Raw genomic sequence first — 24055 nt, forward strand, 5'->3', positions numbered from 1 at the left:
AATCATGCCTACTTGATGTTTTCTTTCATTATTTCTAATTCTACATTCGATTATATACTTTGTTTAGAGAGCAGGAAAAGTGTACTTTGTGAATGAATTAAACATTTCCTTGGATGACACTAAAACATTAACTCCTTGCACTTGGAAAAGTAATTCAATACATAATTGTTCACTTAATACAAGGGCTTGTTTATTGCTCCAAAAAATAAACATATGTATATAATTGTTTTAAGTTGAATATCCCCGAAAAATGAATCTACGTATTTTTAACCTTCTGTAGAAAATTTTTAACAATGAAAATTCAAAAATAAATAAATAAATGTCAAAATGATGAACCGTTTTGAATGGTGAATGAGAATCGCCTTTCGAGTGCAAATAATTAAATTAAGTGCATATTACACACACACACACACACAAATGTACATATAGGATGTATAAAAATACATTCATATTTATCAGGATTGCCACTCAAATCTGCAAAAAAAAATTCCCTGTTTTTTCCCTGTACGTATATTCAAGATATGAGGAAATGTAAATTCAGCTTTCATGTGCTAACTATAATGCAATATGATTTTAAGGAGAGGAATAAGCAAGGAAAGAAAGCAACAATTTAACATTATTTGAAATAATAACATATTAAAAGAATTTTAATATTTACATAAAAAAAAAAACAATTTCTCTTTATTTATTTTCCAGCAAGATAAAATTTAGATATTAAAGGGGAAGGGATATATTACCTCTCATGCTCTTTAATTGTAAGTCACACAAAATTAAGAACTCAGTTGAAATAAAACACAAAACATTTTTATCATAATTCATTTAACGATTACTTAACAAAAAATATTATAATGCAAAATTACTTTTTATTTATTCAATTTGCAATTTATTCATGTATTTGGGCATCAATTTCTGCAGATTTTTCATCTAACAGTTTCATGGAGCTAATCCTTAAAAAATAAGGTACGACATTTTTGTACGGCCTAACGTACATTCTTAGATTATTTCACTTTCAGTGAACATATGTGAAAATATTTCCGATATGTCATTGAATGCATTAAAGGACGAATGTGACGCAACAAGTTCTAATGCCAGTAAAAATTCAGCTTTAAATTATTGTTCTTGAACTAAAAAGCACGAAATCGGTTTGTTTTCGGACATTAAATTTGACGTTTCGGACTTGGCATATTACCTTCTTCTTCATTCCTTTTAGATACAAAGTCTAATATTAATTATGACTTTTTTGAATTGAAACGCAAATTTGTTTCCTTTTTTTGGCATGAGTCATAACAGCCTGTTTTCCTCCATTATTATTTTCTAACAAAGTGGGCAGTGCGCAACAAACAGATTTTGAGGGCCTTCTTGAACTCTTTCAGCAAAATCAGGATTGATTTTAATAACCCACCAATTCGTATTAAATACGGATTTTCAGCAGCTCATTGTTTAAAAAAAATCTCTATAGTCTACTCCGCATAATTTCACAAATGATAAACAAACCATTCAATAAACTGATGTGTGAGTGACTAAATACCAGCGCGATGCGGCCGCAGATTGCGTGTTGGTATTCCTGTCAAATAAATGTATTCTAATCTTTCATACAATTACAGAAGTTTCGCGCATGCTCATAAACTGCAATTCGGGAATCTGATGGAAAAAGAATAACTGTCTCACAAATCTAGAATGGACTGATCTACAGAAAAAAAGGGGAGAGGCGGAGAGTAGAAAAAGTGTGAGTTTCTGCATTAAACAGTTTAAAATGGTATTGTTTCATTTTTGGGAGCGATGTCTATGATATTTTATTCTTGCAATCTTTAGAGATTGTCATTTTTAGATGAGAAAAAAATAGCTAAGAAATTTAAAATTTTCTATATTTTTCCTGTTTAAATGAATAGATAATATAACATGTGCACATCGTTTTGAAATACTTCTTTTGTAAAAATGTTAATTTATGAATACAAAAAAAAAAAAAAAAAAAAAAAAAATCTTATAAAGATAAATTTAGAAAAATTTAACTAATGAAGAAGAGTATGCAGATAAATGTATCAAATAAGTGCCAGTAATTCAAAGTTATATATATCTACAAAATAAATGTATCGCGTCAGTTTGGAATGAAACCAAACGTTCCATTTTGTGAAGTATTCATAATTCAGATGAATTATAAGCTAATTAAATTAGGTCTTGGTTATGAAGCATTTAGAAAAAAAAATGTATGTACTAATTATTCAAAATTATTTTAATATATGGTATATATTTTATAACAAATTTCAGTACTTTCTGAGTCTAAAAATATTAAACATCAAAAATGAATAAATTTCAAATTATTTAATGATAAATACTGCTAGTATACTTCTTTAAATGATAAGGTCAGGAGAAAACTGACTTAAAGTACTCTTTTGAAAATGTCATTTCTGCAACAGAAAAATCACATATATTGATGTGTTATTAGCATACAATACAAAATACATATCTATTAATAAGCATAATCTTTTTTTTTTTTTGTTACAGAGATGACATTTTAAAATAACAAGAATAAATTAACTCAATATTTTTCATACGTGAAGCACACACACACACACACACACAGAGAGAGAATTTCTGTAATCGTAAAAAGTTGTCAAAATTTTGAAGAATTTCCACATTTCAGACTACTCTATGTCCTATAAACACATTTTTCGAATTATGTTTCCCGTCTACTAATGATCCCGATAAATACAAAATTCTTTGAGATAAAGGGCGGAAATTTGATTTATGGTTCTTACACCAAAATTGTAAATTCCATGCATATTTTGAAGGAAATCCATCTAAGCAAAGTCTGTCTACCTGCATTTGAACATAGCAATTCAAAAGTCCACTGAAAAAGATGGGTGAAATTAAATACATAATTTTATCAGAATTTAGATAAGTATTATTGTTAATGACCATGAGAATATTTATGTAGATGAATCTGATTTTGTCACCTCCCTCACCAATCTCACAACTAAGCATGTGAGAGTCAAGAGAAGAAATACTCTTATGTTATTCTTGTTTTTTCTACTTGGTCACATTTACAGTAAATTGACAATACAAGTTTTATTTAAGATATTATTTTATTTTGTTGTTCAGTTAGTCCTGATAAACATTTTGTTGAATAAATTTCCTGCAATTATGAAAGATTAGTGTGCTTCAGAAGAGAATACATATGCAAAGAAAACCTAAAATATAATTTTCATATTCTAAAAGTTTAAAAGCTGTAATAAATAAAATGCAGCATTCCAGCCGTTATCTTTTAACTTCAAAGTATGTTGATTTAAAGTAATGATTTCTTTTATAGCATCAAAATTAAAACTATGCCTCCGCACATTTAAATGGGATTTTTTAATTTGAAGTCAGAAGTGCTAGTTGAGATAATTTTAGTTATCATTAGATCAGATAGTTCTCAGGGTAATGTAATGCCACTGGATGGCATAGCATTAAAACATTCTTATAGAATTAAAATATAGACATTCTCTTCCACAGAATTTTAAAGGGGGAAAAATTATTTTTAATTCTAACCTGTCAAAATATGATTTTTGTTTGTATAAAATATATTTTGACATATCTATTATTTCAAAGCTTAGAAACTTTAAAATTAAGTAAATTTATTATCCAAATCTCTCTCTCTCTCTCTCTCTCTCTCTCTCTCTCTATATATATATATATATATATATATATATATATATATATATATATATATATATATTAAAAATAGAATCTAAGAGCAAAAACATCTTGAGGGTTATTGAGAAAAGCATCAGTGATAATAAATGGCACTTGAAGCCAAATATTTTTTTTGATGTCCTTGATCCGATTTGATTTCAAAAACATGAAATAAAAAATGTTATTTTATCCTTTTATCCCAAAGAATGGTAACTGAGACTTACACATGCTTCTTGAACAACTCTCATTATATCACTGACTCTTTAGACTTTCTTATCATTATGTGGGAAATGTTTCTTCCTATTTAACCCTTTAAAGGGCCATTTTATTCTAGTCATATTATGTTAAAATATTTTTAAGGTTGAAATTACAATAAGAAAAGGGATTCATTTAGCTTATTAGATAAATTTAATTTGATTAATTAATTAATTTGGTTAATTAATAATTAAGTGACAAACCAAGATACATCATTTTGTGTGATATAAAGAACTGAAGCATCTAAGTTTCTGTCTTTCTAAAAAATTTTGTCAGAACTTATGCCAACCTACATAATTTCATACAATGATTCACAAATTTGGTGGGAAGCATACTTCCCACAACCTTAGAAAGGGTTAAGCTTAGTTTATAACATTAAATTCCATTAAATGCCAAATTTAACATTCAATAAAATTAAATTTTAATGTGTATCATTAAAAAATCACATGCAAACAAGTACTTAGTACTGTGTAGCATGCATCATTACAAAATCAAAATGGAGAGTAAAACAGCATAGATGCAAATAAGTTTGCTTTTTTAATACTTTATCTTTTGTGGAATATTAACAAGAAATAAGCATGGTCATTTAATTATGAACGGATAAATAAGATTTATATTAGACATTAGTAAGATTGAATGAAGATTCATTTTTGTTGTTTTATCTTATATAAAATATAGGTTATATACAGTCGCTCCAAGCCAAACTCGGACATCAAAGAAAATCAACTAATTAAGTAAAAAAAATGTTTAAATAAAAATGATTAGCAAAATAATTAAATGCATTTTCAATAATATATTTATTGCAGTATTAAAAACAGGTAACAAAACATATAAATTATTACATTGTAACCAGAAATTATGGTAAAAAACAAAACAAAAATTAACGCACAAGCCAAACTCGGACGGCTAAGAAGATTTTTAAAACTAGTTAATTTTTCAAATGAATTAATATTTTGTATGTAATCCTTTGTTTTTTATAACCATTTTAAGGCGTTTAGGCATAGATTGCACCAATTTTTCACAAAAATTAGGCTGAATATTGTTCCATTCTTGCAATAATACTCTTTTCAACTCAGTTTTACACTCATGTCCAAAATTAAGGTCACAAAAATGTTTTTCAAAGAAATTCTAAATGACTACCAGTAAAATTTAAACAAATTGTATTTTATATATTGTGAAGGACCGCTAACACGATATTAACCGTTTTTTGTGAGAAAAAATGTTGTTTAGCATTAGTTTTTGGGGAACTACTGAAATTAGGCTGTTTAGGCATTTGGGATTTTTGCTTGCAATTTTGTGAATATTGCATTAAAACAAAAATTTTAAACTGTTTCCAGTGAGAATGAGTTCTCATAATCGTTTAGACGATGTCTTGAGATGGAGAACCGTTGGTAGGCTTGAAGCTGGGCAGTCTCAAGCGGAGGTGGCTCGATGGTTACAAGTGGCACCGAATGTGGTATCCAGGTTGTGGAATCAATTCTAAACAAGTGGTACTGTAACCAGGAAGGCTGGCCAAGGCCGTATCAGAGCAAAGACGCCTGCACAGGATCGCTATTTGGCATTAAGCGCACGACGGCATAGGCTGACAACGGCTACTCAACTTGCTCATGCTCTTGCTGCTCTGCTTGCTCATGCTCTGGAATAAGAATTTCCAAACAAAACGTATACAGACGTCTAGCTGAAAGGGCTCTTTATGAAGAGAAGAAATGTGTCTTTCCGGAACCTCCATACTTTTATAAGAACCTTGGTCGTCTTGTTCTTCTGGGTCATGGTATGGCTTCATGCGTAAATGTGCAGTGCACGGTGGTCATACTCCATATTAAACAGGCTTTTCCCGAGATAAATGCTTTATCTCTGATTCATAATGTAACACTTTTTGATATATCCTGTTTCTTAATTCCCAATTAAAATATTTTCTACGTTGTTATATGTCTATGTTCTTTCTTCCATTGTAGTGTACCTCTGTGCCAAATTTCGTGGCAACACAGTAAACAGTTTTTCCTTTTTCGCAGATTGTATGTTTGTGACCTTAATTTTGGACATGAGTGTACTTGAAACAGCGTGTTCCCGGACTTTTTTGTTAAGATGATCCCACAAATTCTCGATGGGATTTATGTACGGACTTTGGGATGGTGTTTCCATGACGTGAGGACAATTATATAGGAGCCAGGAACGCACTCTATAAGCTTTATGCTTGGGATCATTATCCTGATAAAATCTCCAATTATTGCCAAGCGAAAGTTTTTGCACGCATAGTGGCAAATTTGTTTTTAAAATGTCAAAGTATACATTCTGATCCATTCTCCCTTCAATGAAATGCAAAGTTCCTGGGCTAGCAGCTGAAAATGATCCCCAGACCATTACTGATCCGCCACCATGCTTAACAGTTGGTTTCAAGTTTTTTCTACGCAATTCCTCATTCGATTTTGTCCAAACATATGGCTTGCCATCTGATCCAAATATGTTGAATTTGCTCTCGTCAGTGAATAATACTTGTTTCCAGTAAGAAAAATCCTTGTTTTCATGCTCCTTTGCGAATTTAAGTCTTACTTTTTGATTTCGCTTACTTATGAAAGGCTTTTGTCTGGCTTTTCTTCCATTGAGATTTTTCTTATGGAGCACATTTCTAATTGTTGATGGACTAGCATTTTTTTCCTAATTCATTTTCAACAATAATAGCTAGCTTTGGAGCGGTAAAGAAGGGATTTACTTTCACTTTTCTCACTAAACATCGCTCATCTGCTTCGGTGAAAATCTTGTTATGGACTTTTTTAAGGCTTATTTCCCACCTGATTATTGGTTTTGGAGCGTTTTATGATGTCATGAACAGTGGAATGACTTCTTTTGACAATCTCCGATATTTCTCGCACAGACTTTCCATCTTCAGTATGCTTAATAATCACTTTTCTTAACTCTATGCTCGTTTGGCCCCTTTGCCTTGACATTTTCAATAAATTAAGTTTTTTTCTGCAATAAATGAAAAAACGTCAAATCGAGAATTCCGCTGAACAACTACAATGTTTCTCATGAAGTTGTCTACAATTTTCACTCAGGATTGTAATTATTTGGCGCTTTATTGTCAGATGTCCGAGTTTGGCTTGCGCTCTCTTCCTTCCGCAATTTTGTTTTCATCTCTAAATTTGTCATTATAATTTATGAATTAGCGTTATTTGGTTTGTTTTTAATAGAGCAATAAATTCACTATTAGAAAACCATCTTTACTTTTTTTGAATTCCTTTTAGTCAAAGTATTTTTGCAAAACAAGATTTTTTTCTATGGTGTCCGAGTTTGGCTTGGAGCGACTGTATATAGATTATCTGTTATAGATGAAAAAATTAACCCTTAACCGGGGACGTGTGGTCTGTGAGACCGCTAGCGATGGATTTTCTATCACCCCTATTCTATTTTTAGCTCAGTTGAAAGGATTGACCCTATAGCTTCCTGTTTTGTGACCTTCAATACACATGCACTATTTTCAACCGATTTCAGCAGGTGCTTTTTAAAATAATTCAGTTATTTCTTCGAGCGCGGTCTCTAAGACTGCATCTCCCTGTTAGTGTCCCAGTGATACACAAGGCTTAGCAAATAGCACTAAAACTTGGGACCCGAAATATCATCCAGTTTACTGATCCTATTATGAAGCAGTGCTCCAGACACTTTTAAATGAAGCAGAAAGTGATTTTAGTGATATGGATAATTGCACAGAAGAGTTTTTCGATGAAAGTTCGTATTGAACTGATTTTGATATGTATGTTCAAACATAATCAATTTTTCTAATGATAATGTATTTTGAAAAATTTATAAAATATATTAATATACCAAGATATATATATACAGAATTTATAGGTTGATTTTTATACTAGTTCTTAACCTGTATGTTTAAAATGTCCTAGAAAACCGTGCTATGAAAGTCACACAAGCCGATAAAAAAAGGGCCAATTTTACCCATTGTCATTTTTATTTTTCATATAATTGTTGAATTTTACATTATATTGTCTTCTATTTACCTTCATATACTGTAAAAATAAATATGATTTAAAAAGTAAAAAGTAATATGCTTTTTCAAGAATATTATTTATTGCAACGTGTAATTTGAGAAGAAAATGTATGTTCCAACGCATTTACTTTTTTCAATGACAATATATTTTGAAAAATTTCTAAAACATATCTATATATCAAGAAAAATATCAGTAAAATATATTGGCAGTTTTTCATACTAATACATTCATTAGAAAATTTAATTTGAGTCTAAATGAAATGCGGTCTCGTAGACCGCACCTCTCCAGTTAAGTCCTAAAATTTCACCTCCCTAGTTAAGGGTTAATTCACAAGCCATTTCAACCGTCTTGTTCTAAAATTATAATACATGAATATAAAGTAAATACTTACTAATTTACTAAACAAATATTGAATATTTCAAATAGTCAAAATATCCTTTATAAGTTAAATTTTATAACCTAAAAATATTTCGAACTTTATTTAAGCATCATGTGAGACACCAATGAATAAAGAATGCATTTTTAGAATATCTATATTTTAGAGTTTATGCTTCTGATAATAAGTTCATGTTCCAAACTTTTTCCTAAACTCTTAAAAACTATGTTTTGAATACATGAAAATGTTTTTAGCATAACTTTAATAAATTCATCATCAATCTTCAGTATACATATCCTTATTGGCATAAGGTACTGTACAATATCTCCATGATATCATTGAATAATTTGAACTAATAGGGATATTTTATAGAATGATTTCTAGAATGCTAATATGCATACATATGAATTCAAAATAATTATGGGAAGTGGACAAAAGGAGAAATAGCACAAGACTGAGAATGCCCTTTGCAGAAGTGTTACAAATGTTTCTAAGAGACTATTTCAATGAGAGATGAAAAACTAAAAAATATGCTGAAAATTTGCATGCTTGGCATAATTATTTGGACATTTAATACTGGATATTCCATTTTATGCTTAAGCGCATTTCATATTAAACTAATTTTCTTTTTGTCATGTATTATTTAAAATGTTGTGGCAACAAAAAACATTTATTCATCTATCAATTCAATCAATAGAATTTGCCAAGAAAAGAATATCCCATTTTTTGCAACATATTATTAGGTTGATGTGTGCAAAGTATTGAATATTGTATTGCACACTTTTAGCATATTTCAAAATTCCATACTGAGCTAAATTTTTTTTTAGTGTTATCTTATTTTAAATGTTGAGGCAACATAAAAAATATTTATTCCTGAATCAATTCAATCAATGAAATTTTGCCCCCTGTCCCCTGAAAAATCCTTTTTTACAACATATCCCTAAGTTAATGTATAAAAATATACATGCAAAGGTTTTTTCAAAATATCGATTTGTTTACTAAAAATTAATACTTTGATAAAAGATGACATTTACAAAGAAAAATGTTTTCCCAAAATGTTCAAATTTGCCATATCACTAAAAATACCAGTTGGATAAGTTTACTTAAAAATCATGATCATTGAACTCCGTAAATTGAATCCCACATCAAAATCCCAAGAAGAAAATAAATTGTACCATATATCCATGCTACAGCAACTGTTTCCAGTAGAGATATAACCATCAGAGAAAATGCAGCACTATACCAGTCCATCAGTTGTACTACATAAATGCCACCCTGCAATCAAATTAGAAGCAAGAAAATTTTTAGATGCAGGAATAATATATAAACTTCAATTATCTATAAAACAAAAGCAAATCTTAGTTTGTTTTTTTTAAAAAAAAGGTTAATTTCTATAAGAAAATACAAATATTAAATAAATAAGTTGTCAAAGTATTTTACATTTGAAACCACATGATTAATTCAAAAATATGCTAAATTTTCCTAAATAATCAACCTGAGTAATAAGATAATTTCTGTAATACAGTAATCTAATTGTACTACCATAATTGGCAGTTTTTAAATTTTTCATTAGGTCCAGAATATTATTCTAGAAATAATTACAATCCAAGCAAATTATTAAATAATATTTATAGATAAAGTTACACGCTTAAAAAGTTATTTGAATGAAAAGACTTTTGAGCGCCTTCCAGAGGGGTGTTGATAAGATTATATTATGAAACTTGAAATATTATTAATTTTTAGATGTATAAAAAAAATGACAAAATATTAATGTTTTTCGTAAGGTTTTTTATTATATTAAGTTAATAAACTTAACCCTTCAAAACAAAGGTCAATATAAATCTGCATTCATCTTTTAAACTTAAAAATAAATGTGTAACTAATAATGGTGCAGTTGTATAAAATGGCATCCAGGGCAATATCAACACAGCACTCCCCTCCATTAAAAAATCTACAATTTGCATAATTCCCCCTTTCCCTGAAACTTTATGCCAGGGTGCATTAAACGATTGAAATTGTAAGGAAATCTAAATAATATGTAAAACCATTTTGGACATATGATTTATATTCTCCAAACAAACATTAATATTAAGATATTACCCAACTTTAATTTAGTTATTGAGGTTATTTAATTTTTGGTATTCTAAAAACATTAATTTTATGACCCATTACAAACAATAAGAAGTACTGCTTCCTCCACCCAAATATATTCATTTCTATTTAAACTAAATTTTGATGCATTAATTAAATTAAAATGTCCTGCACATTTGCTGCTAATCAAACTAACGATTTAGGCCTTTACATTTATCTGTTAATAAAGTTAAGCAGAATGATTTTTTTTAAAAAATATGAAACTTAATTAAAATTATTCATCATTTGGACAAAGCATGAAAATAATTCAAATTATAAAATTTTCATATTGCATAGCTAATTATAAAATACACATTTAAGCTATATTTTGAATGAATAACAAGTAAATCACTGTAGATGCTTTCATCCCGAAACCAAGCAAAATTACCATCTTAAGAAATGCACAAATACACATGCCTACAGTACTGTGCAAATTAATTGGGACAAACAGATTTTTTAAGAAAATTGTTCCTTCCTAGGGGATTTTTTTGCCTCAAACCGTTTTCAACTACATTTTCTTAGAACGCGTGACTGCCCTTGACTAGTCTAAACCGGTTTGACCACTTGATCATGACATGTCGAAAATTTTTTCCTTCAGTTGCTGTAAAAAGTGGTCGCTTGTGTGAATAGTCTCCTTCTGACGTGTATTAAAAAAAATGGATATCACTCCCAGGAAAAGAACTAAAATTGTTACCCTTAGTCAGCATACTTCTATGACCGTCAGGGATATTGCTCCAGTTATTGGAGTTGGAAAATACAGTGTTTTTTAGGATTATTAATCAGCAAAAGAATTTTGGGACAGTGTCTCCAAAATGAAAGAGTAAATGTGGACGCAAACGCACGACCACAATTCGAACAGACAAATTTCTTGTACAAAATAGTACAATGCATCCTTACAAAACAAGTAAAGATCTTCAGAGAGAATTATTTGCTACTGGTGTGAGCATGGATTCATCGACAGTTCGACGAAGGCTTAGTGAAGCTGGGCGATTTGCAAGAAAACCAATCGAAAAACAGTTATTAACACCTGCAATGAAGAAAAAACATTTGGATTGGGACAGGAAATATCAATCCTGGACTGCACCAGATTGGAAGAAGGTTGTATTCAGCGACGAAATGCATTTTCTTATGCAACGGTTTCGGCCAAGATTTTTCAGGCGAAGTGGTGGAGAACCCATCAGGGAACAACATCTTATTCAAACAGTTAAGCACCCTCAGAAACAGTTGTTTTGAGGTTATTTTACTTCTGAAGGACCTGGCAGCTTAGTACCAGTTGAAGGAATGATGAACTCTAAATAATACATTTCTATAATAGAAAGTAAAATTATGCCCATGATGCAAACGTTCACTGGTAGTGTTGGTATCTTTCGACAAGATCTTGCTCTATGCCATACTTCTAAGCTAACAGCGAATTTTTTTCAAAAACAGAAAATAATGGCTTTGGATTGGCCTGGTAATTCTCCTGATGTAAATCCCATCGAAAATTTGTGGAGTATTGTAAAGAGACGTTTGAGTAAAATGGACTGCACAACAAAGAAAACAATGATTGAGAATGCTATTAAAGTTTGGTTTCGTGATGACGAGATCAAATGTTTATGTCATAATTTAGTGGAACCCATGCCAAACCGTGAACAGGATCTCATTCAAGCTAGAGGAGGACATATTTTGTATTAGATTGCTATACCGTGCATGTAAGCTAACCTATACGAATTAAACAATATTTGTAAAAAATTTTGTGTTTGTCCCAATTAATTTGCACAGTACTGTAGATTTTTTTTTTTAAGTCACAGCTACCATCAAAATCATTCATTTGTATAAAAACTATATAACATGTTAAACATGATGCAAGAATATAAATGATCACATTTTCTTAATAAAAAGCAAAGAAAGAATAACATTCACAAGTTGCAAAATATATAAAAAGGATACATTTTTTGTGAAAAAAATATGTCTTATAAAAATACTTAATAATATTATAATATTTAGACATTTGTAGCGTTCTGATCCGTTTTCCTGCACTGCAATTTCTGACTAGTTGGGAATCAGTGAGATGAGTAGAAAGTAAGGGGCCGAGGGAGCACTTGTGATAACGAAAAAACTGAACACAGAACACCGTAGGCAATCAGGAGAAAATGATCAATATCTTTTTAATGGAGAAGAAAATACCAGCTAGCGAGATCAGTGAAGCATTTGAAATAGTACGATTTATTTTGGTTGTTGACGGCCTAGGGCTGCATTGTATAATATTGCCATGTCACCAGAGTTGCTGTATTATTTATGTCTGTATTGTATCGTCTGTTCGTTAAATGTCCTCAATAAACTTTCGTTGTGAATTCTGGCGCATTTTCTGGAAGTGCACACTTCACAAATCACCTATGCTATGAATGCTACAGTGGTACAGCCGACAGGATCATTGAAGGCGGGTAACTTTATAGTTGCATTATTGCTTAGATATTTCAAAGTATTGTGTTATTAAATTAATTTGAATTGAAAATGAATAAGAGTTGGGCATAATGCTTCATCGCGCGCAAAAAGACGAACTTAAATTTATTGCCAAAGAAATTAGAGAAACATTCACTCCGCATGTAAAAGTAATTGGTCTAAAAAATACTATTTTAGACAGCGAAGCCTATAAAAAAGATCTAGAATTTGTCGAAAATTTTGTAAATTCAATAGTAGACGCGAGAAAACAAAGAGAAGAACAACATGGCCAGATGAAATTAGAAAAAATAAAATTAGAAAAGGTAAATTTACAGTCATTGCTAGAATGAGAAAGAATTAGTTTAGATAAAGAGAGACTCGAAAAAGATTTAGAAATAGAGCAAAAAGTTTAGAGAAAACGAAAATAGAAAGCAGGCAAATCAATTCCGATTTTAAAAACGCTTTCGAGAAGTTAATGGTTACTTCATCAAAAATTTTACTCATAGTATTCGCATTCTAACATTTCCGATTCCGAGAGAAGCAATAGCTAAAAATCTATTTTTCTCTTCATTAGAATGGGCCTTTAATATGAAAAATGCTCTAAATACATTTAAAGGAGAAATTCTGCTAGACTAAATGGGGGAGAAAGCGACTAATACCCTTATCTATATCAAAGAAGACATATAAAAAGATCATCAGAAAATAAACGATACTGCATTACTAAAACCGAAACCAATATTCGATTCGCTTAGCGATGCGACTAGTTGGGAACAATATTATAAGCTACTTGATGTTAATGATTTTGAAACATTAAAATTGTTAAAATTGTTAGTGATAAATTTTATCAATCATTTGATTAGAAGACTGCTACTCACATAAATACTTGCAAGAACAAAAATGATTTAAACCATATGTGCTAGGGAAAAAATGCGATTTGTTATTTACGTTGGGAAATAAATCATTTTTGAAAGTTCATTCGAATTTACATAAGAACAGTTCAAATGAATATAAACTGCGAGAAGCAACTAAGCATCTCTCCTCAGTTCCAGAGGGATGATTCGAAATTAAAGTCAAAGAAAAAAAGAAAGGGAGGAGGGGACAAAAAAGAAAGAAAAAGAAAAACGTTAAAATGTTATAATTGTAAAAAAAAAAAAAAACGCCTGGTCCGGTACTGCAATAAAAAATATCCCAAATCGGATACAAAAATTAAAACTGACATAGCAAAGGTTAATTCTGAATAGTTAAAGCCATCCGTAGTTTATAGGATATAGTTTAGTCCATAGTTTATCCGCTTATAAGCATTACGATCTCTGTTTGTTGGGGGGGGGGATAGATTGCATTTTGGATTTGGATACTCAAGCTTTGGTAATAAATTTTGCGTTGCTGAGTCATTTAGAGAGTGAAGATTTCGGCAAACTATATTATTGACATTCACATTTGGTGGAAGGGAGGTTACTGAAAATTGCTATAGCTTTTCCAAATAAAATGAATCATCTGCTCCAATGTATGATGATTACATATAAATTACACACAGATGATTTAATTCCACAGTAGATGATTTAATTCCACAGCTATTTTTCGAATCCTTAAGCGTAATTAATAAAACTTCTGACCAAATCGAACAGAAGAATGTTAGCAGTGTTTCGTACTTAATAAGGAAAAAGTTTTGCAAGTAGTGTCAGATAAAAATGAATGTCTAGAGGAATTCTCAAGCGGTGAGGATAAAAATAGAACTCATTCTTTATTGAATGAAATGTAAATTATTCAACTTTTTATTCGGATGCGATTAAATTACAACAAGCGTACAAAGAATGTTTATCATTAGAAACGGATAGGATCAAATAAAGCCACAAAAAAGAAATTTTATAGCAAGTGTGGAATTAATTTATCATAAAGATAAAATATTTAATGTGTCCATATGTCATTTAGTATTATTATGCAGAAGGGTGTAAAAGGATTTAAGACTTCTGCATGAGTCAGTTTTCGGAGGTCACATGAGAATAATGGGAGGGGGAAGAATTAGGTATAATTTTTATTTCCCTATCAAGTCCAACAATGTTTCGGATTTTGTCAAAACGTGCATGGGTTGCCAGTCCAGGAAAAAAGAAAAAAAAAAAATTAAATACATGACAGGGTCCCTATCACTGCAGTTGCTTGGACCTGAATCCCTTTTTGAAATCGTAAATGTACATTTGATAGGTCCAACTGAAGATCCATCTAATCATGGATATAAGTACATTCTGTATCTGACGGATCGAGTACTGAGGAGAGTCTAAAGAAATAGTGAGGTTGCCCCTTCAATCACTTACCGCAAAGGCACATGTGAAGCATTCTTGCAAATATTTTCTAAGTCTGGCATTCCAAGCATCGTAGCTATTGACCAAGGAACCAATTTTAAATCTTCTCTGACCCAGAAAGTTGTTAAGAAAATTGAATCAAGTCCCAGATTTTCTATCCCTGGCCATACAGCCAGTTATGGAGAGGTGAGAAGTGGTATGCAGTGTTAAAAATATGCTGTACAATATTGTTAAGAAGATTCACGAAATTGGGACTTGCAATTACCATTTTTATTGTTCATTTATCGTGAGGTACCAAATATCACTACTGGATATCACTTCAAATTACTATATGACAGAGATTCTCAGGGACCTTTGGCCATTCTAATGGTCTTCATGGACAGTGAAGCCCACTTACTTCCAAAAGTTACCCAATCAATGACAGACTATTTACAAAAGATGAAAATTAGAATGGGACAAGCTGCTGAGAAAGATTCATTAGTAGAAGCAGATAACAAAAATCATACAGCAACTATTTCAACAAAAGATCATCAGTCCAAACTTCTGGCATTGGAGAAAGTGTGTTATTAATATCAGGCTCTAGCAAGAAGTTCTAATCTAGATAGATTAGTCCCAGGGAGGCAATTCAATTCCATCTTCCCCATTCGCACAAAATGAAGTCAGCTGATGGTATTGTTAGGTATGTGCACATAAGCAAAACCCAAAAATACCATCCTTGTTTTCACACAGTCGGAGCTATTTTTGAGGAAGATCATGATCAATCCAGTTCTCAACATATCAAATAATGGTTTTTGCGAATAGTATAAAAATAAATGCGAGTCATTTAGATAAAAAGGGAGCAACAAAATTTGCAAGTTATTGTCTAGATGTAGAAAACTGTTTACTGGTAAGGTGAAAATCATTAACGTTGCTGCTCATTGCATACGACTCAAACCTTATTTAGAAAGAAAGAAAATTTTGTTTATCTTATTCCTAAAAGACAAAGTGGATGAACAAATAGAAGAACTTTTAGCTCAAGATCTCATAGAGGAGATCGATGCTGAGATCGCTTATCCCATCATTTGAGTGAAGAAGGATGGCAGTATGTATCTGTGTGTAGACTACAGTTCATTAATTGTAACCATCTCTGATGATTTTCCAATGGAGGAAGCTGTTGATTTAATTCAATCAATTGGCAAGGAGAAAGTCATTATTAATTTGGATTTATTAAAAGATTAATGGACCATAGCTATGGACCTAAAGTGCAAAGAATTGACATCTTTTAAGACACATTATCAATAATACAAATTCAAATAATGAGTTTTGATCTAAAGAAATCCTCACTGATATTTCAGTTAATCAGCAAAAAAAACTTGTTGCAATATAGAGAATGTCCTCATGCTTATATTAATGACAGCTGTGTATTCAGATAATTCGAAGGAGCACATGCTTCATCTGGAAATAATTTTGGGCAAGCTCCACGATTTGAACTTCACAGTTAACCTAAAGAAGTGCTCATTTGCAAAGTCTCAAATAAAATATTTGGCCATGCCATTGGTTTAGAATGATAACAGCCTGATCAGATAAGACCAAAACCACTGAAACATGCATCATTATATCAAAAAATGTTAAATTCCATGAAGAAAAAAAGTTCAAAAGTTTTTACAAAAGCTTTTCATAACATTGATGAAAATTAGCTTTATAATGAAAATCAATATGAGAAATATATAATAGATAAATAATAGAATAGAATGTATAATAGAAGAAAGAGTAAGAAAATCTTCAAGAGAAAGAAAACATCCGGCTAGCTTTTCAGACCTTGAAAGTTATGAAGCAATTTTACCTAAGAAACTTCACATTTTGATGACATTTCAACACTACCTCATAGTAAACAACAAAAATGAAAAGATGCTTTGGATGAAGAAAAAGAATGTTGTGTGGAATTAAAGAGCTACGTTGGTAGAAATGCTATCTCTTATAAACCAAAAAAAAGAAGCAGATATAATTGCTCCAAACAAAGGACTGCAAAATATTCTGGTATTGCTTGCTAAATTGAAAATGTTAAAAACTTTATATCCACCTTTCATAAATGTTATAACACTAACGTTGTGTTCCTTGCACTCTCCAAAAGGTTTGCTGCTCTCATCACTGAAACTTAAGCTAAATGTATACCAATTATTATGTCTCTTCAGAAATCTGATAAGTCTGATGCTGTGTCTCAAAGGGTTCGATAGGTGCGTACCACACGAAACTGACACCATCTCTTTTAATAACCACTGTGTTGCAGATTACTATATCAGGTGTATTAGATTTCCTATGTAAATTGCAACATATTTTTTACACACGTATGTTTTTTTTTTGTTTTGTTTTTTGTGTGCTTCATCTATAGTGTTTAATGGAAATTTTTCCAAAATTTAAATAATTTAATAATTTTTTTTCTTTTCCAAAAATATAATAAAGGCTATGATAAATACATTTTCAGCAAGCAGCTCTATACATAAGAAGATACAAAATAAAAGTTATCAAATTACTAATTAACTGACACTTAAGTGGAATACTATTTCATAAAGATGGCACTATGATCAAAATTAGCAGTAAAATAAAGCTTACTTGAGTCACACAAGGTAAACCCAACAGAAACATTAGAATACAAAGGAATGCTGTAAATAGAGTCTTCCTTTTTTGTAGGAAACTAGGATATTCATCTACAAAGGCACTAACAGCAGTTTCAAACATTCCAAACTGTAAAAGAAAATTTGATTCAGCATCACAAATTGAAATTTAAACATAAAAAAAAAACATTTAAAAATATGTATTCAAGCAAAAGAAAACAGAATTAAGCAACTGGAATAAAATAAATAATTAGAAAAAATGGCCAAAGAAATAACTTCCTTATTAATAAAAGTAACACTTATTCCTTCATGAGCATATTCCTGTTAAACATTTACCCACAATATACATGCAAAAAAGCTGGTGCATCAGATGGTATACATGCAAAAACCCTCACAAAAACATGACAAAGATACATTAAAATATCTTTCAAAAGTTGTTATTTTTTAATATCTAAGAATAAAAATAAAATTTTTTTGAAAAGATTGACATAGACTTCACTTTGATTTGGCATTTTTACAACAAAGGTAAATAATTGCCGTGTATATAGGTAAGAAAACCCAACATAAACTGTAATTTGAATGGAGGGATATCAAGAAAATAAAAAAAAATCTTTTTCTATGGATATTAACACTTCAAATATAATCAAATTGAACCTGCAAAAAAGTCCTGCAGCCATAAATATATGAATATTTACGGCAAATAAAGATTTTTAAAATAAAAAAATCCCCCCCCCCAAAAAAAAATTCTAAAATAAGTTCGGAGAAAACAATTAAGCATCTTTCATTCTTTTAGTCTTCATGAAAAAGTGAATATGAAATTGAAGAGAAAAATAGCTGAGTGAGATAATTTGTATGATTATTTCGGGGAAAAAATAAACTTGCAGTACAAGAACTTATCTATGAATTATTGTTAAGTCACGGAATCATTTCATCTATAAAAGCAACTTTGTCATGATTTTTTTTCTGTAATATTTTAAGACAGAAATTTTAAAGTTAATACAGACACAAAATTTTCCATCAGGAAAAAACTTTTTAAAAACTCATTTATAAAAGCAGTTTAAAATAAAAATTTTATAGAAGGACAATAAATAAAAGAAATGCTATCCATTCACAAATTTAAAAAAATATTATAATTTGCAACACAATAAAAACATATTAATAATGATAAAAATAACAGCAAAGAAAAACAAATGTTGCAATTATGAAAAAAAAAAAAAAAAAAAAAAAAACATTTTTTTTTTAAAATCAAATTTCAGAATTTTGTAAGCAACAGCAAAAAACATCTGTAATTATTTCAGTAGCAAAATTTAAAATATCATTGCACTCGATCTTCTCTTCACACTGTAAGCAATCAAAACCATGTACATAGTGAAAAGGTACCTCCTTCAGATGCCAGCAGTAGAGTCTCAGTCGTGCGCTGGAACGGTTTTTTTTCATTGTCAGTCAAAATCTGACTGTGCAGTCCAGTACATCAAATGCAGATGGGATGTTCATTTTAATCATATCAATAAAAAAAATTAATTCAGAAAACCAGGGTAGTTACACATTTTGACAGTGTAGGACTGCACAGTCAGTTTTCATCTTCATATGAAGCATAAAATCTGCTGAAAGCAAAAATCAAATAATTTGTTTTAAATAATGTAATCAAAACAATATTGCTGTAAAGGTTTTTTTTTTCTATTTCTTTCATAAAAAAATAACATTCAAGCATATCACTGAATAAATGAATAACAAAATCACAGATGTAGACATTTTGCATTTTGCACACCTTGAGAAATATTGTCATGTTTCTTTTATATATAAATAATAAAAAATAAAAATTTAAGGAAAAAAAAGTACATTTCTAATAAGGTTCCTTTAAATTATAATTAAATATTACAGTGAGAGGTACGACTTTTGAATATATAAAAAGTTTCAATATATTAATGAAGATGTCATTAGTGTTTTTGCAATATTCATTAATCAAAACTTCCAGAATAATGAAATAATAAAAATAATTCTTTCATTGTTTGTTTTTCAATAGATATGACTTTCTTCAATTGTTTTTTAAATACAAAAAATGAAAGCAGAGGGACTAGAGGAACAAGAAATAAAACAAATTGCAATTTCCAATGAATTATATGTTTCAAATTACTAAGATATTTAATACTTTATTACACATAATGTCACAATTAACATAAAAATTTAGTAACAAAGCACTACAGAATCAGTGATTATACTCAACTCAGAAACTGGCAGTGTTGCAACAGATATTTCAAAAACAGCTTTTTTAACTCAAAATTTTTGTTCAGATTCAGACTTGAAAATTTTCTGCATTTCAATGATGTTAAACGAGTTAGTGTTTAATATCTATTTAAAAAGCCCCATCTTCAACAATTACAGCAAATTAAAAAGATAGATTTGGTAGGATTGAAAACAACCATCAAAATGTGTTTATTATTTTTTTTTTCTCAGGAGGGCAATCTTTACTTAAATAACATATTTATAGGAAGTAATAAGAAGTCATAATTAATAATTTGAATACAGATTATAGCACCAAAAAGATGTATCAGTATTGGAGTGATATGATTAAAAGATAAGACAACGAAAAGAATTCAGGAGAGGTAAAAATGAAGAGTAAAGGCAGGAAGGTGATTAGAAAAGTGCTGATTTTTATTATTTTATGATTAGGGAAGTGCTATTTTATAATATAGTGCAGATAATAATATTTTTTTTAGTTACACATCATTTCAACACACAAATTCATTTTTGAGCTAAAGCAATATATATATATAAGCTAATTCTGTAATATGGATTGAGATTTCAGGGAGTGCAAATAAGCTTTTATGACTAAATTGTGATTATGGGATTCAATTAAGTTTCTAATACTTGAATTATACAAGAGCATCAAAAACAAAATAATGTCAACAATGTTATTAAAAAATAATGATTTTAAACAATTGCAGTCAATGCTGCAGATTTAATGGATGAGCTGCCAGTGAATAGAGCTAACAGTAAATTCAAAATGAAAATACTGAGCCTCAATATAAATGAATATCAAGAAAGGCTTTTTTCACTTTCAAATAGTAATATAATTAGGGAAATATTTTATCCAAACAGTCAGAATGGAATTGGAAAATAAAATTGGTCTTGCTAAGATGAAGTATATCCAATTCCCCCCCCCTAGATATTGATAACATTCTTTGATACACTAAAGAAGGACTCTGTATTAAAAAAAGACTAAAACATCACTTCTCAGTAAAGGTAACATCATTTGCTAGTCAAGAATAACAAATATTATAACTTTCGTATTTTTCCGCCTTTCCTTTATCTAAATTTTTAATCAATCCTTGGCATCTATTTCTTTTTTCAGCAAGTTTCATATTTTTATGCTAATATTATTTCTGTTTATTTATATTTATTTTTGATATTTTAAAGTGATAAATTGATCTCTGCACTCAAAATCTGGGGTGGAAAAAATATTGCATTTAACAATATATTTTCAGTATTTAATTTTATTTTTTTCCTAATCTCAATGTAAATGAACAGAGGTTTCACAAAACTGAAAATTAAATATCATAAAATAGTGCACAATATATTTGTGTTACTGGGATATGAGGCCAGTGTATTTTTTCAACCTGCATTTTATTGATTTGACAAGTCCTCTGAGGTTTCCACCATCTTTATCAAAATAGTTTCCATCATTCAGATAAGTTTCCTTGCAGGTCTGTTTTTAATTTTGAGAACAAGTTTTAAAATAAGATTTGGGCACCTCTAATTGCCTTTAACTACAAAATAAAATGAATGGTTAACAGAGTGCTGTATTCCTTTATGAATGAAACTGGGCCTCAATCAGTGTACATTCTTTGATATAAACCTACTCTGACGTGTTCAATTTATAAGACCTCAATATCAGTTTAAGATAGACTTAACTTCAGATCAATTTTCAGGCACATTAGGCAGAAAGCATTAAATTAAACCCAAAAGTGCATCTTTTAAAAACTATGACAATATTTTTATAGAGGTGCAATATACAACAAAAATAACAAACTGCAAAGTATGAATTATGTACTATGATTAGACAGCACATATTATACACAAACTAATTAAAAAATAGCAATAGTTTTCTAAACAAAGAGCAGGAAATGAAAACATTAAATAATTAACTTCCCAAAAGATAGTTACTTTGAAGGGAAAAAAATGACAGTTATGCAAAAAATTAAAATTGAAATTTCAATTCCACTGTTTCATATTTGTAACAATAATGTAAATGCCGCTATAACAAATATAACCAAAAACTGGATATACGAAAAGGAATTTAGTGAAAGAACAATATTGTTACGAATCTGTAATGTTGCTTCCCAGCACGGTTAGTTCAATCACTGAAAGGATCGTTTTACGATCAGCTCTGTTAGATGCTGATCGGGTATCAAATCAGTGATCTCAGGGGTTGGCGACAAAATAGAGAATACTGGAATATTCCAGAATTTGGGTGATAGGAACCGAGATATGCCTGACTGTTCCAGAACCTTCTCTGCCATCCTCCGGAAACTATAAAAGGCCGGCAGTCTCAAGCCGCAGTCAGTCGGGTATTGAATCGTGGAAAGAGTCAATGGCGGAATAGTTGGATTAGTCCAGCGAAGACTAAGCGTTGTATGGAGCTCAAGCGATTGCTGAATAAAGCTGTGCGCCGAGTACTAGTGTTTACTGTAGAAGCAGCATCGCGTCGTGTGAGGAGTAGCCAGTCGTATAGTAGGAAGTCGGCAATTGGATACAGCTAAAGCGAGGAGACAATGGAGAACTGCAGGCTTTTGGGGAGACCGTAGAGAGAAACTGCGAAGATTCCCTTCTCTGGCTGAATTCTGTCTGGCAGCTTTGTGTGCTATGTTTGTTATCACTACCGATTACTACTTGTGGGCTACTGTTTTTTGTAGTGTGTTGCTTGTGTTCGTCTCGGCTGTATATTTGTTGTCTGTGTACTCGTGTCCTTCATGTTTAATAAAGGCCGTCGTTCGTTATTAATGGATTGTTTCTTCATCGACCAACAATCAGAAAAAGAACCCTGAATTCCGCAACAATTTAATATCTTTTACAGTTTGGAAAATAATAACAAAACACTTATGCAAAGTATGAAACTACACACACGTTTCTTATGCCTAAACAAAAATGAGCTGAGTATCAAGGCATTTCATTATGTTAAATGAGAAAACACATTTTAATTTGTTTCAAAACTACATTACTACTAATAAAAAAGTAGATTTGATGTATGAAAATGGCAAATAAACGACCTTTCTTTTTAATGTTATGATCTAAGATAAGACTTAGTACTTCCGTCTAAATCCTAGGTCATCGTTAAAAAACAAAAGATAGTTAAAATGACAGATACAATGCAGTGTTGCATTTACAATATTTTTAAAGTCTGCATTTACTTTAAGTATGAATGATTCTGCCAAAGTTTTTAAGTCATTTTACATTATCCACAAATAATGAAAATATTAAAAGAAAACTTCATTCATTTATTTTGCTTTTTTTCTTTAACTCTAGAAATGGTCTTTAACTGCATATTTTTTGTCAATTTTAAGTAATTTTTTTCTTTCACAAAAATTTCAAGCTAGACTAAAATAACTAAAAACTACGGAAAACTAATGACGAATATAATTTACATATCCAAAGCTAACCTTCAATTTAACTTTCAACTAATTCAAACTCCAAAAATGTAAAAAAATATAACAAACTTCAAAATCCTACTTCATCCTTAATTTCTTTAGGCGATTTAATAAAAGATCACTAAATAAACTGTAATTCCTTTTTTTTAAAAATAATTGGGCATAAAAAAAGAATAAATTAGCACTAATACTAAATGCTTCCATTACTGGAAGGTTCAAATCCAAAACAGAAATCTGAAGTGAAATGATCAAATATTATGTGTCCATATCCTATCCAGTATGTTGTGATATGTACATATAGCAAACAAGAATATCAACAAGGATTTCTATCTCTTAGTACACTGGATTGGTTGTTATATATCAAGGTATCAAAACAATGGCTGCTGTAATGACATTACAGGACAATCAAATTCTAAAAATAGTATAAAATATTGAATTTAAATTAATTTTAACTTGAACAGTAGAAATGTACTTCATAAAAACTCACAAAAGACTATATCAAAGAACACAAACCCCATCCATTCACTAATAATATAAGAAAGTAAAGAGAAAATTTGTCTCTCTCTCTCTTTAAATAAAACATCCCCAAGACTTCTATTATTTTGTTTTCTTATTTCCTTTTCTATTCCAGTTTCCAATTAGAGCAGCATTTACAATAAGAATTAATAAA

The 24055-nt window shown here is 30.2% G+C and overlaps 1 protein-coding gene across 2 annotated transcripts in view; it reads right to left on the reverse strand.

Moving 5' to 3' along the window:
* LOC129960487 (sodium- and chloride-dependent glycine transporter 1-like) overlaps nucleotides 1-24055 on the reverse strand; it is a 71698-nt gene that overhangs the window by 18441 nt on the left and 29202 nt on the right. For both annotated transcript variants that reach the window (XM_056073956.1, XM_056073957.1), the window contains exons 10-11: nucleotides 17739-17870; nucleotides 9477-9576 (exon numbers count right to left, since the gene is read on the reverse strand). In XM_056073956.1, coding sequence (XP_055929931.1) covers nucleotides 9477-9576; nucleotides 17739-17870 — 232 coding nt within the window. The remainder of the gene's footprint in view (nucleotides 1-9476; nucleotides 9577-17738; nucleotides 17871-24055) is intronic.

This window comes from Argiope bruennichi, chromosome X2, assembly GCF_947563725.1.
Source record: "Argiope bruennichi chromosome X2, qqArgBrue1.1, whole genome shotgun sequence".
NCBI lineage: Eukaryota > Metazoa > Arthropoda > Arachnida > Araneae > Araneidae > Argiope > Argiope bruennichi.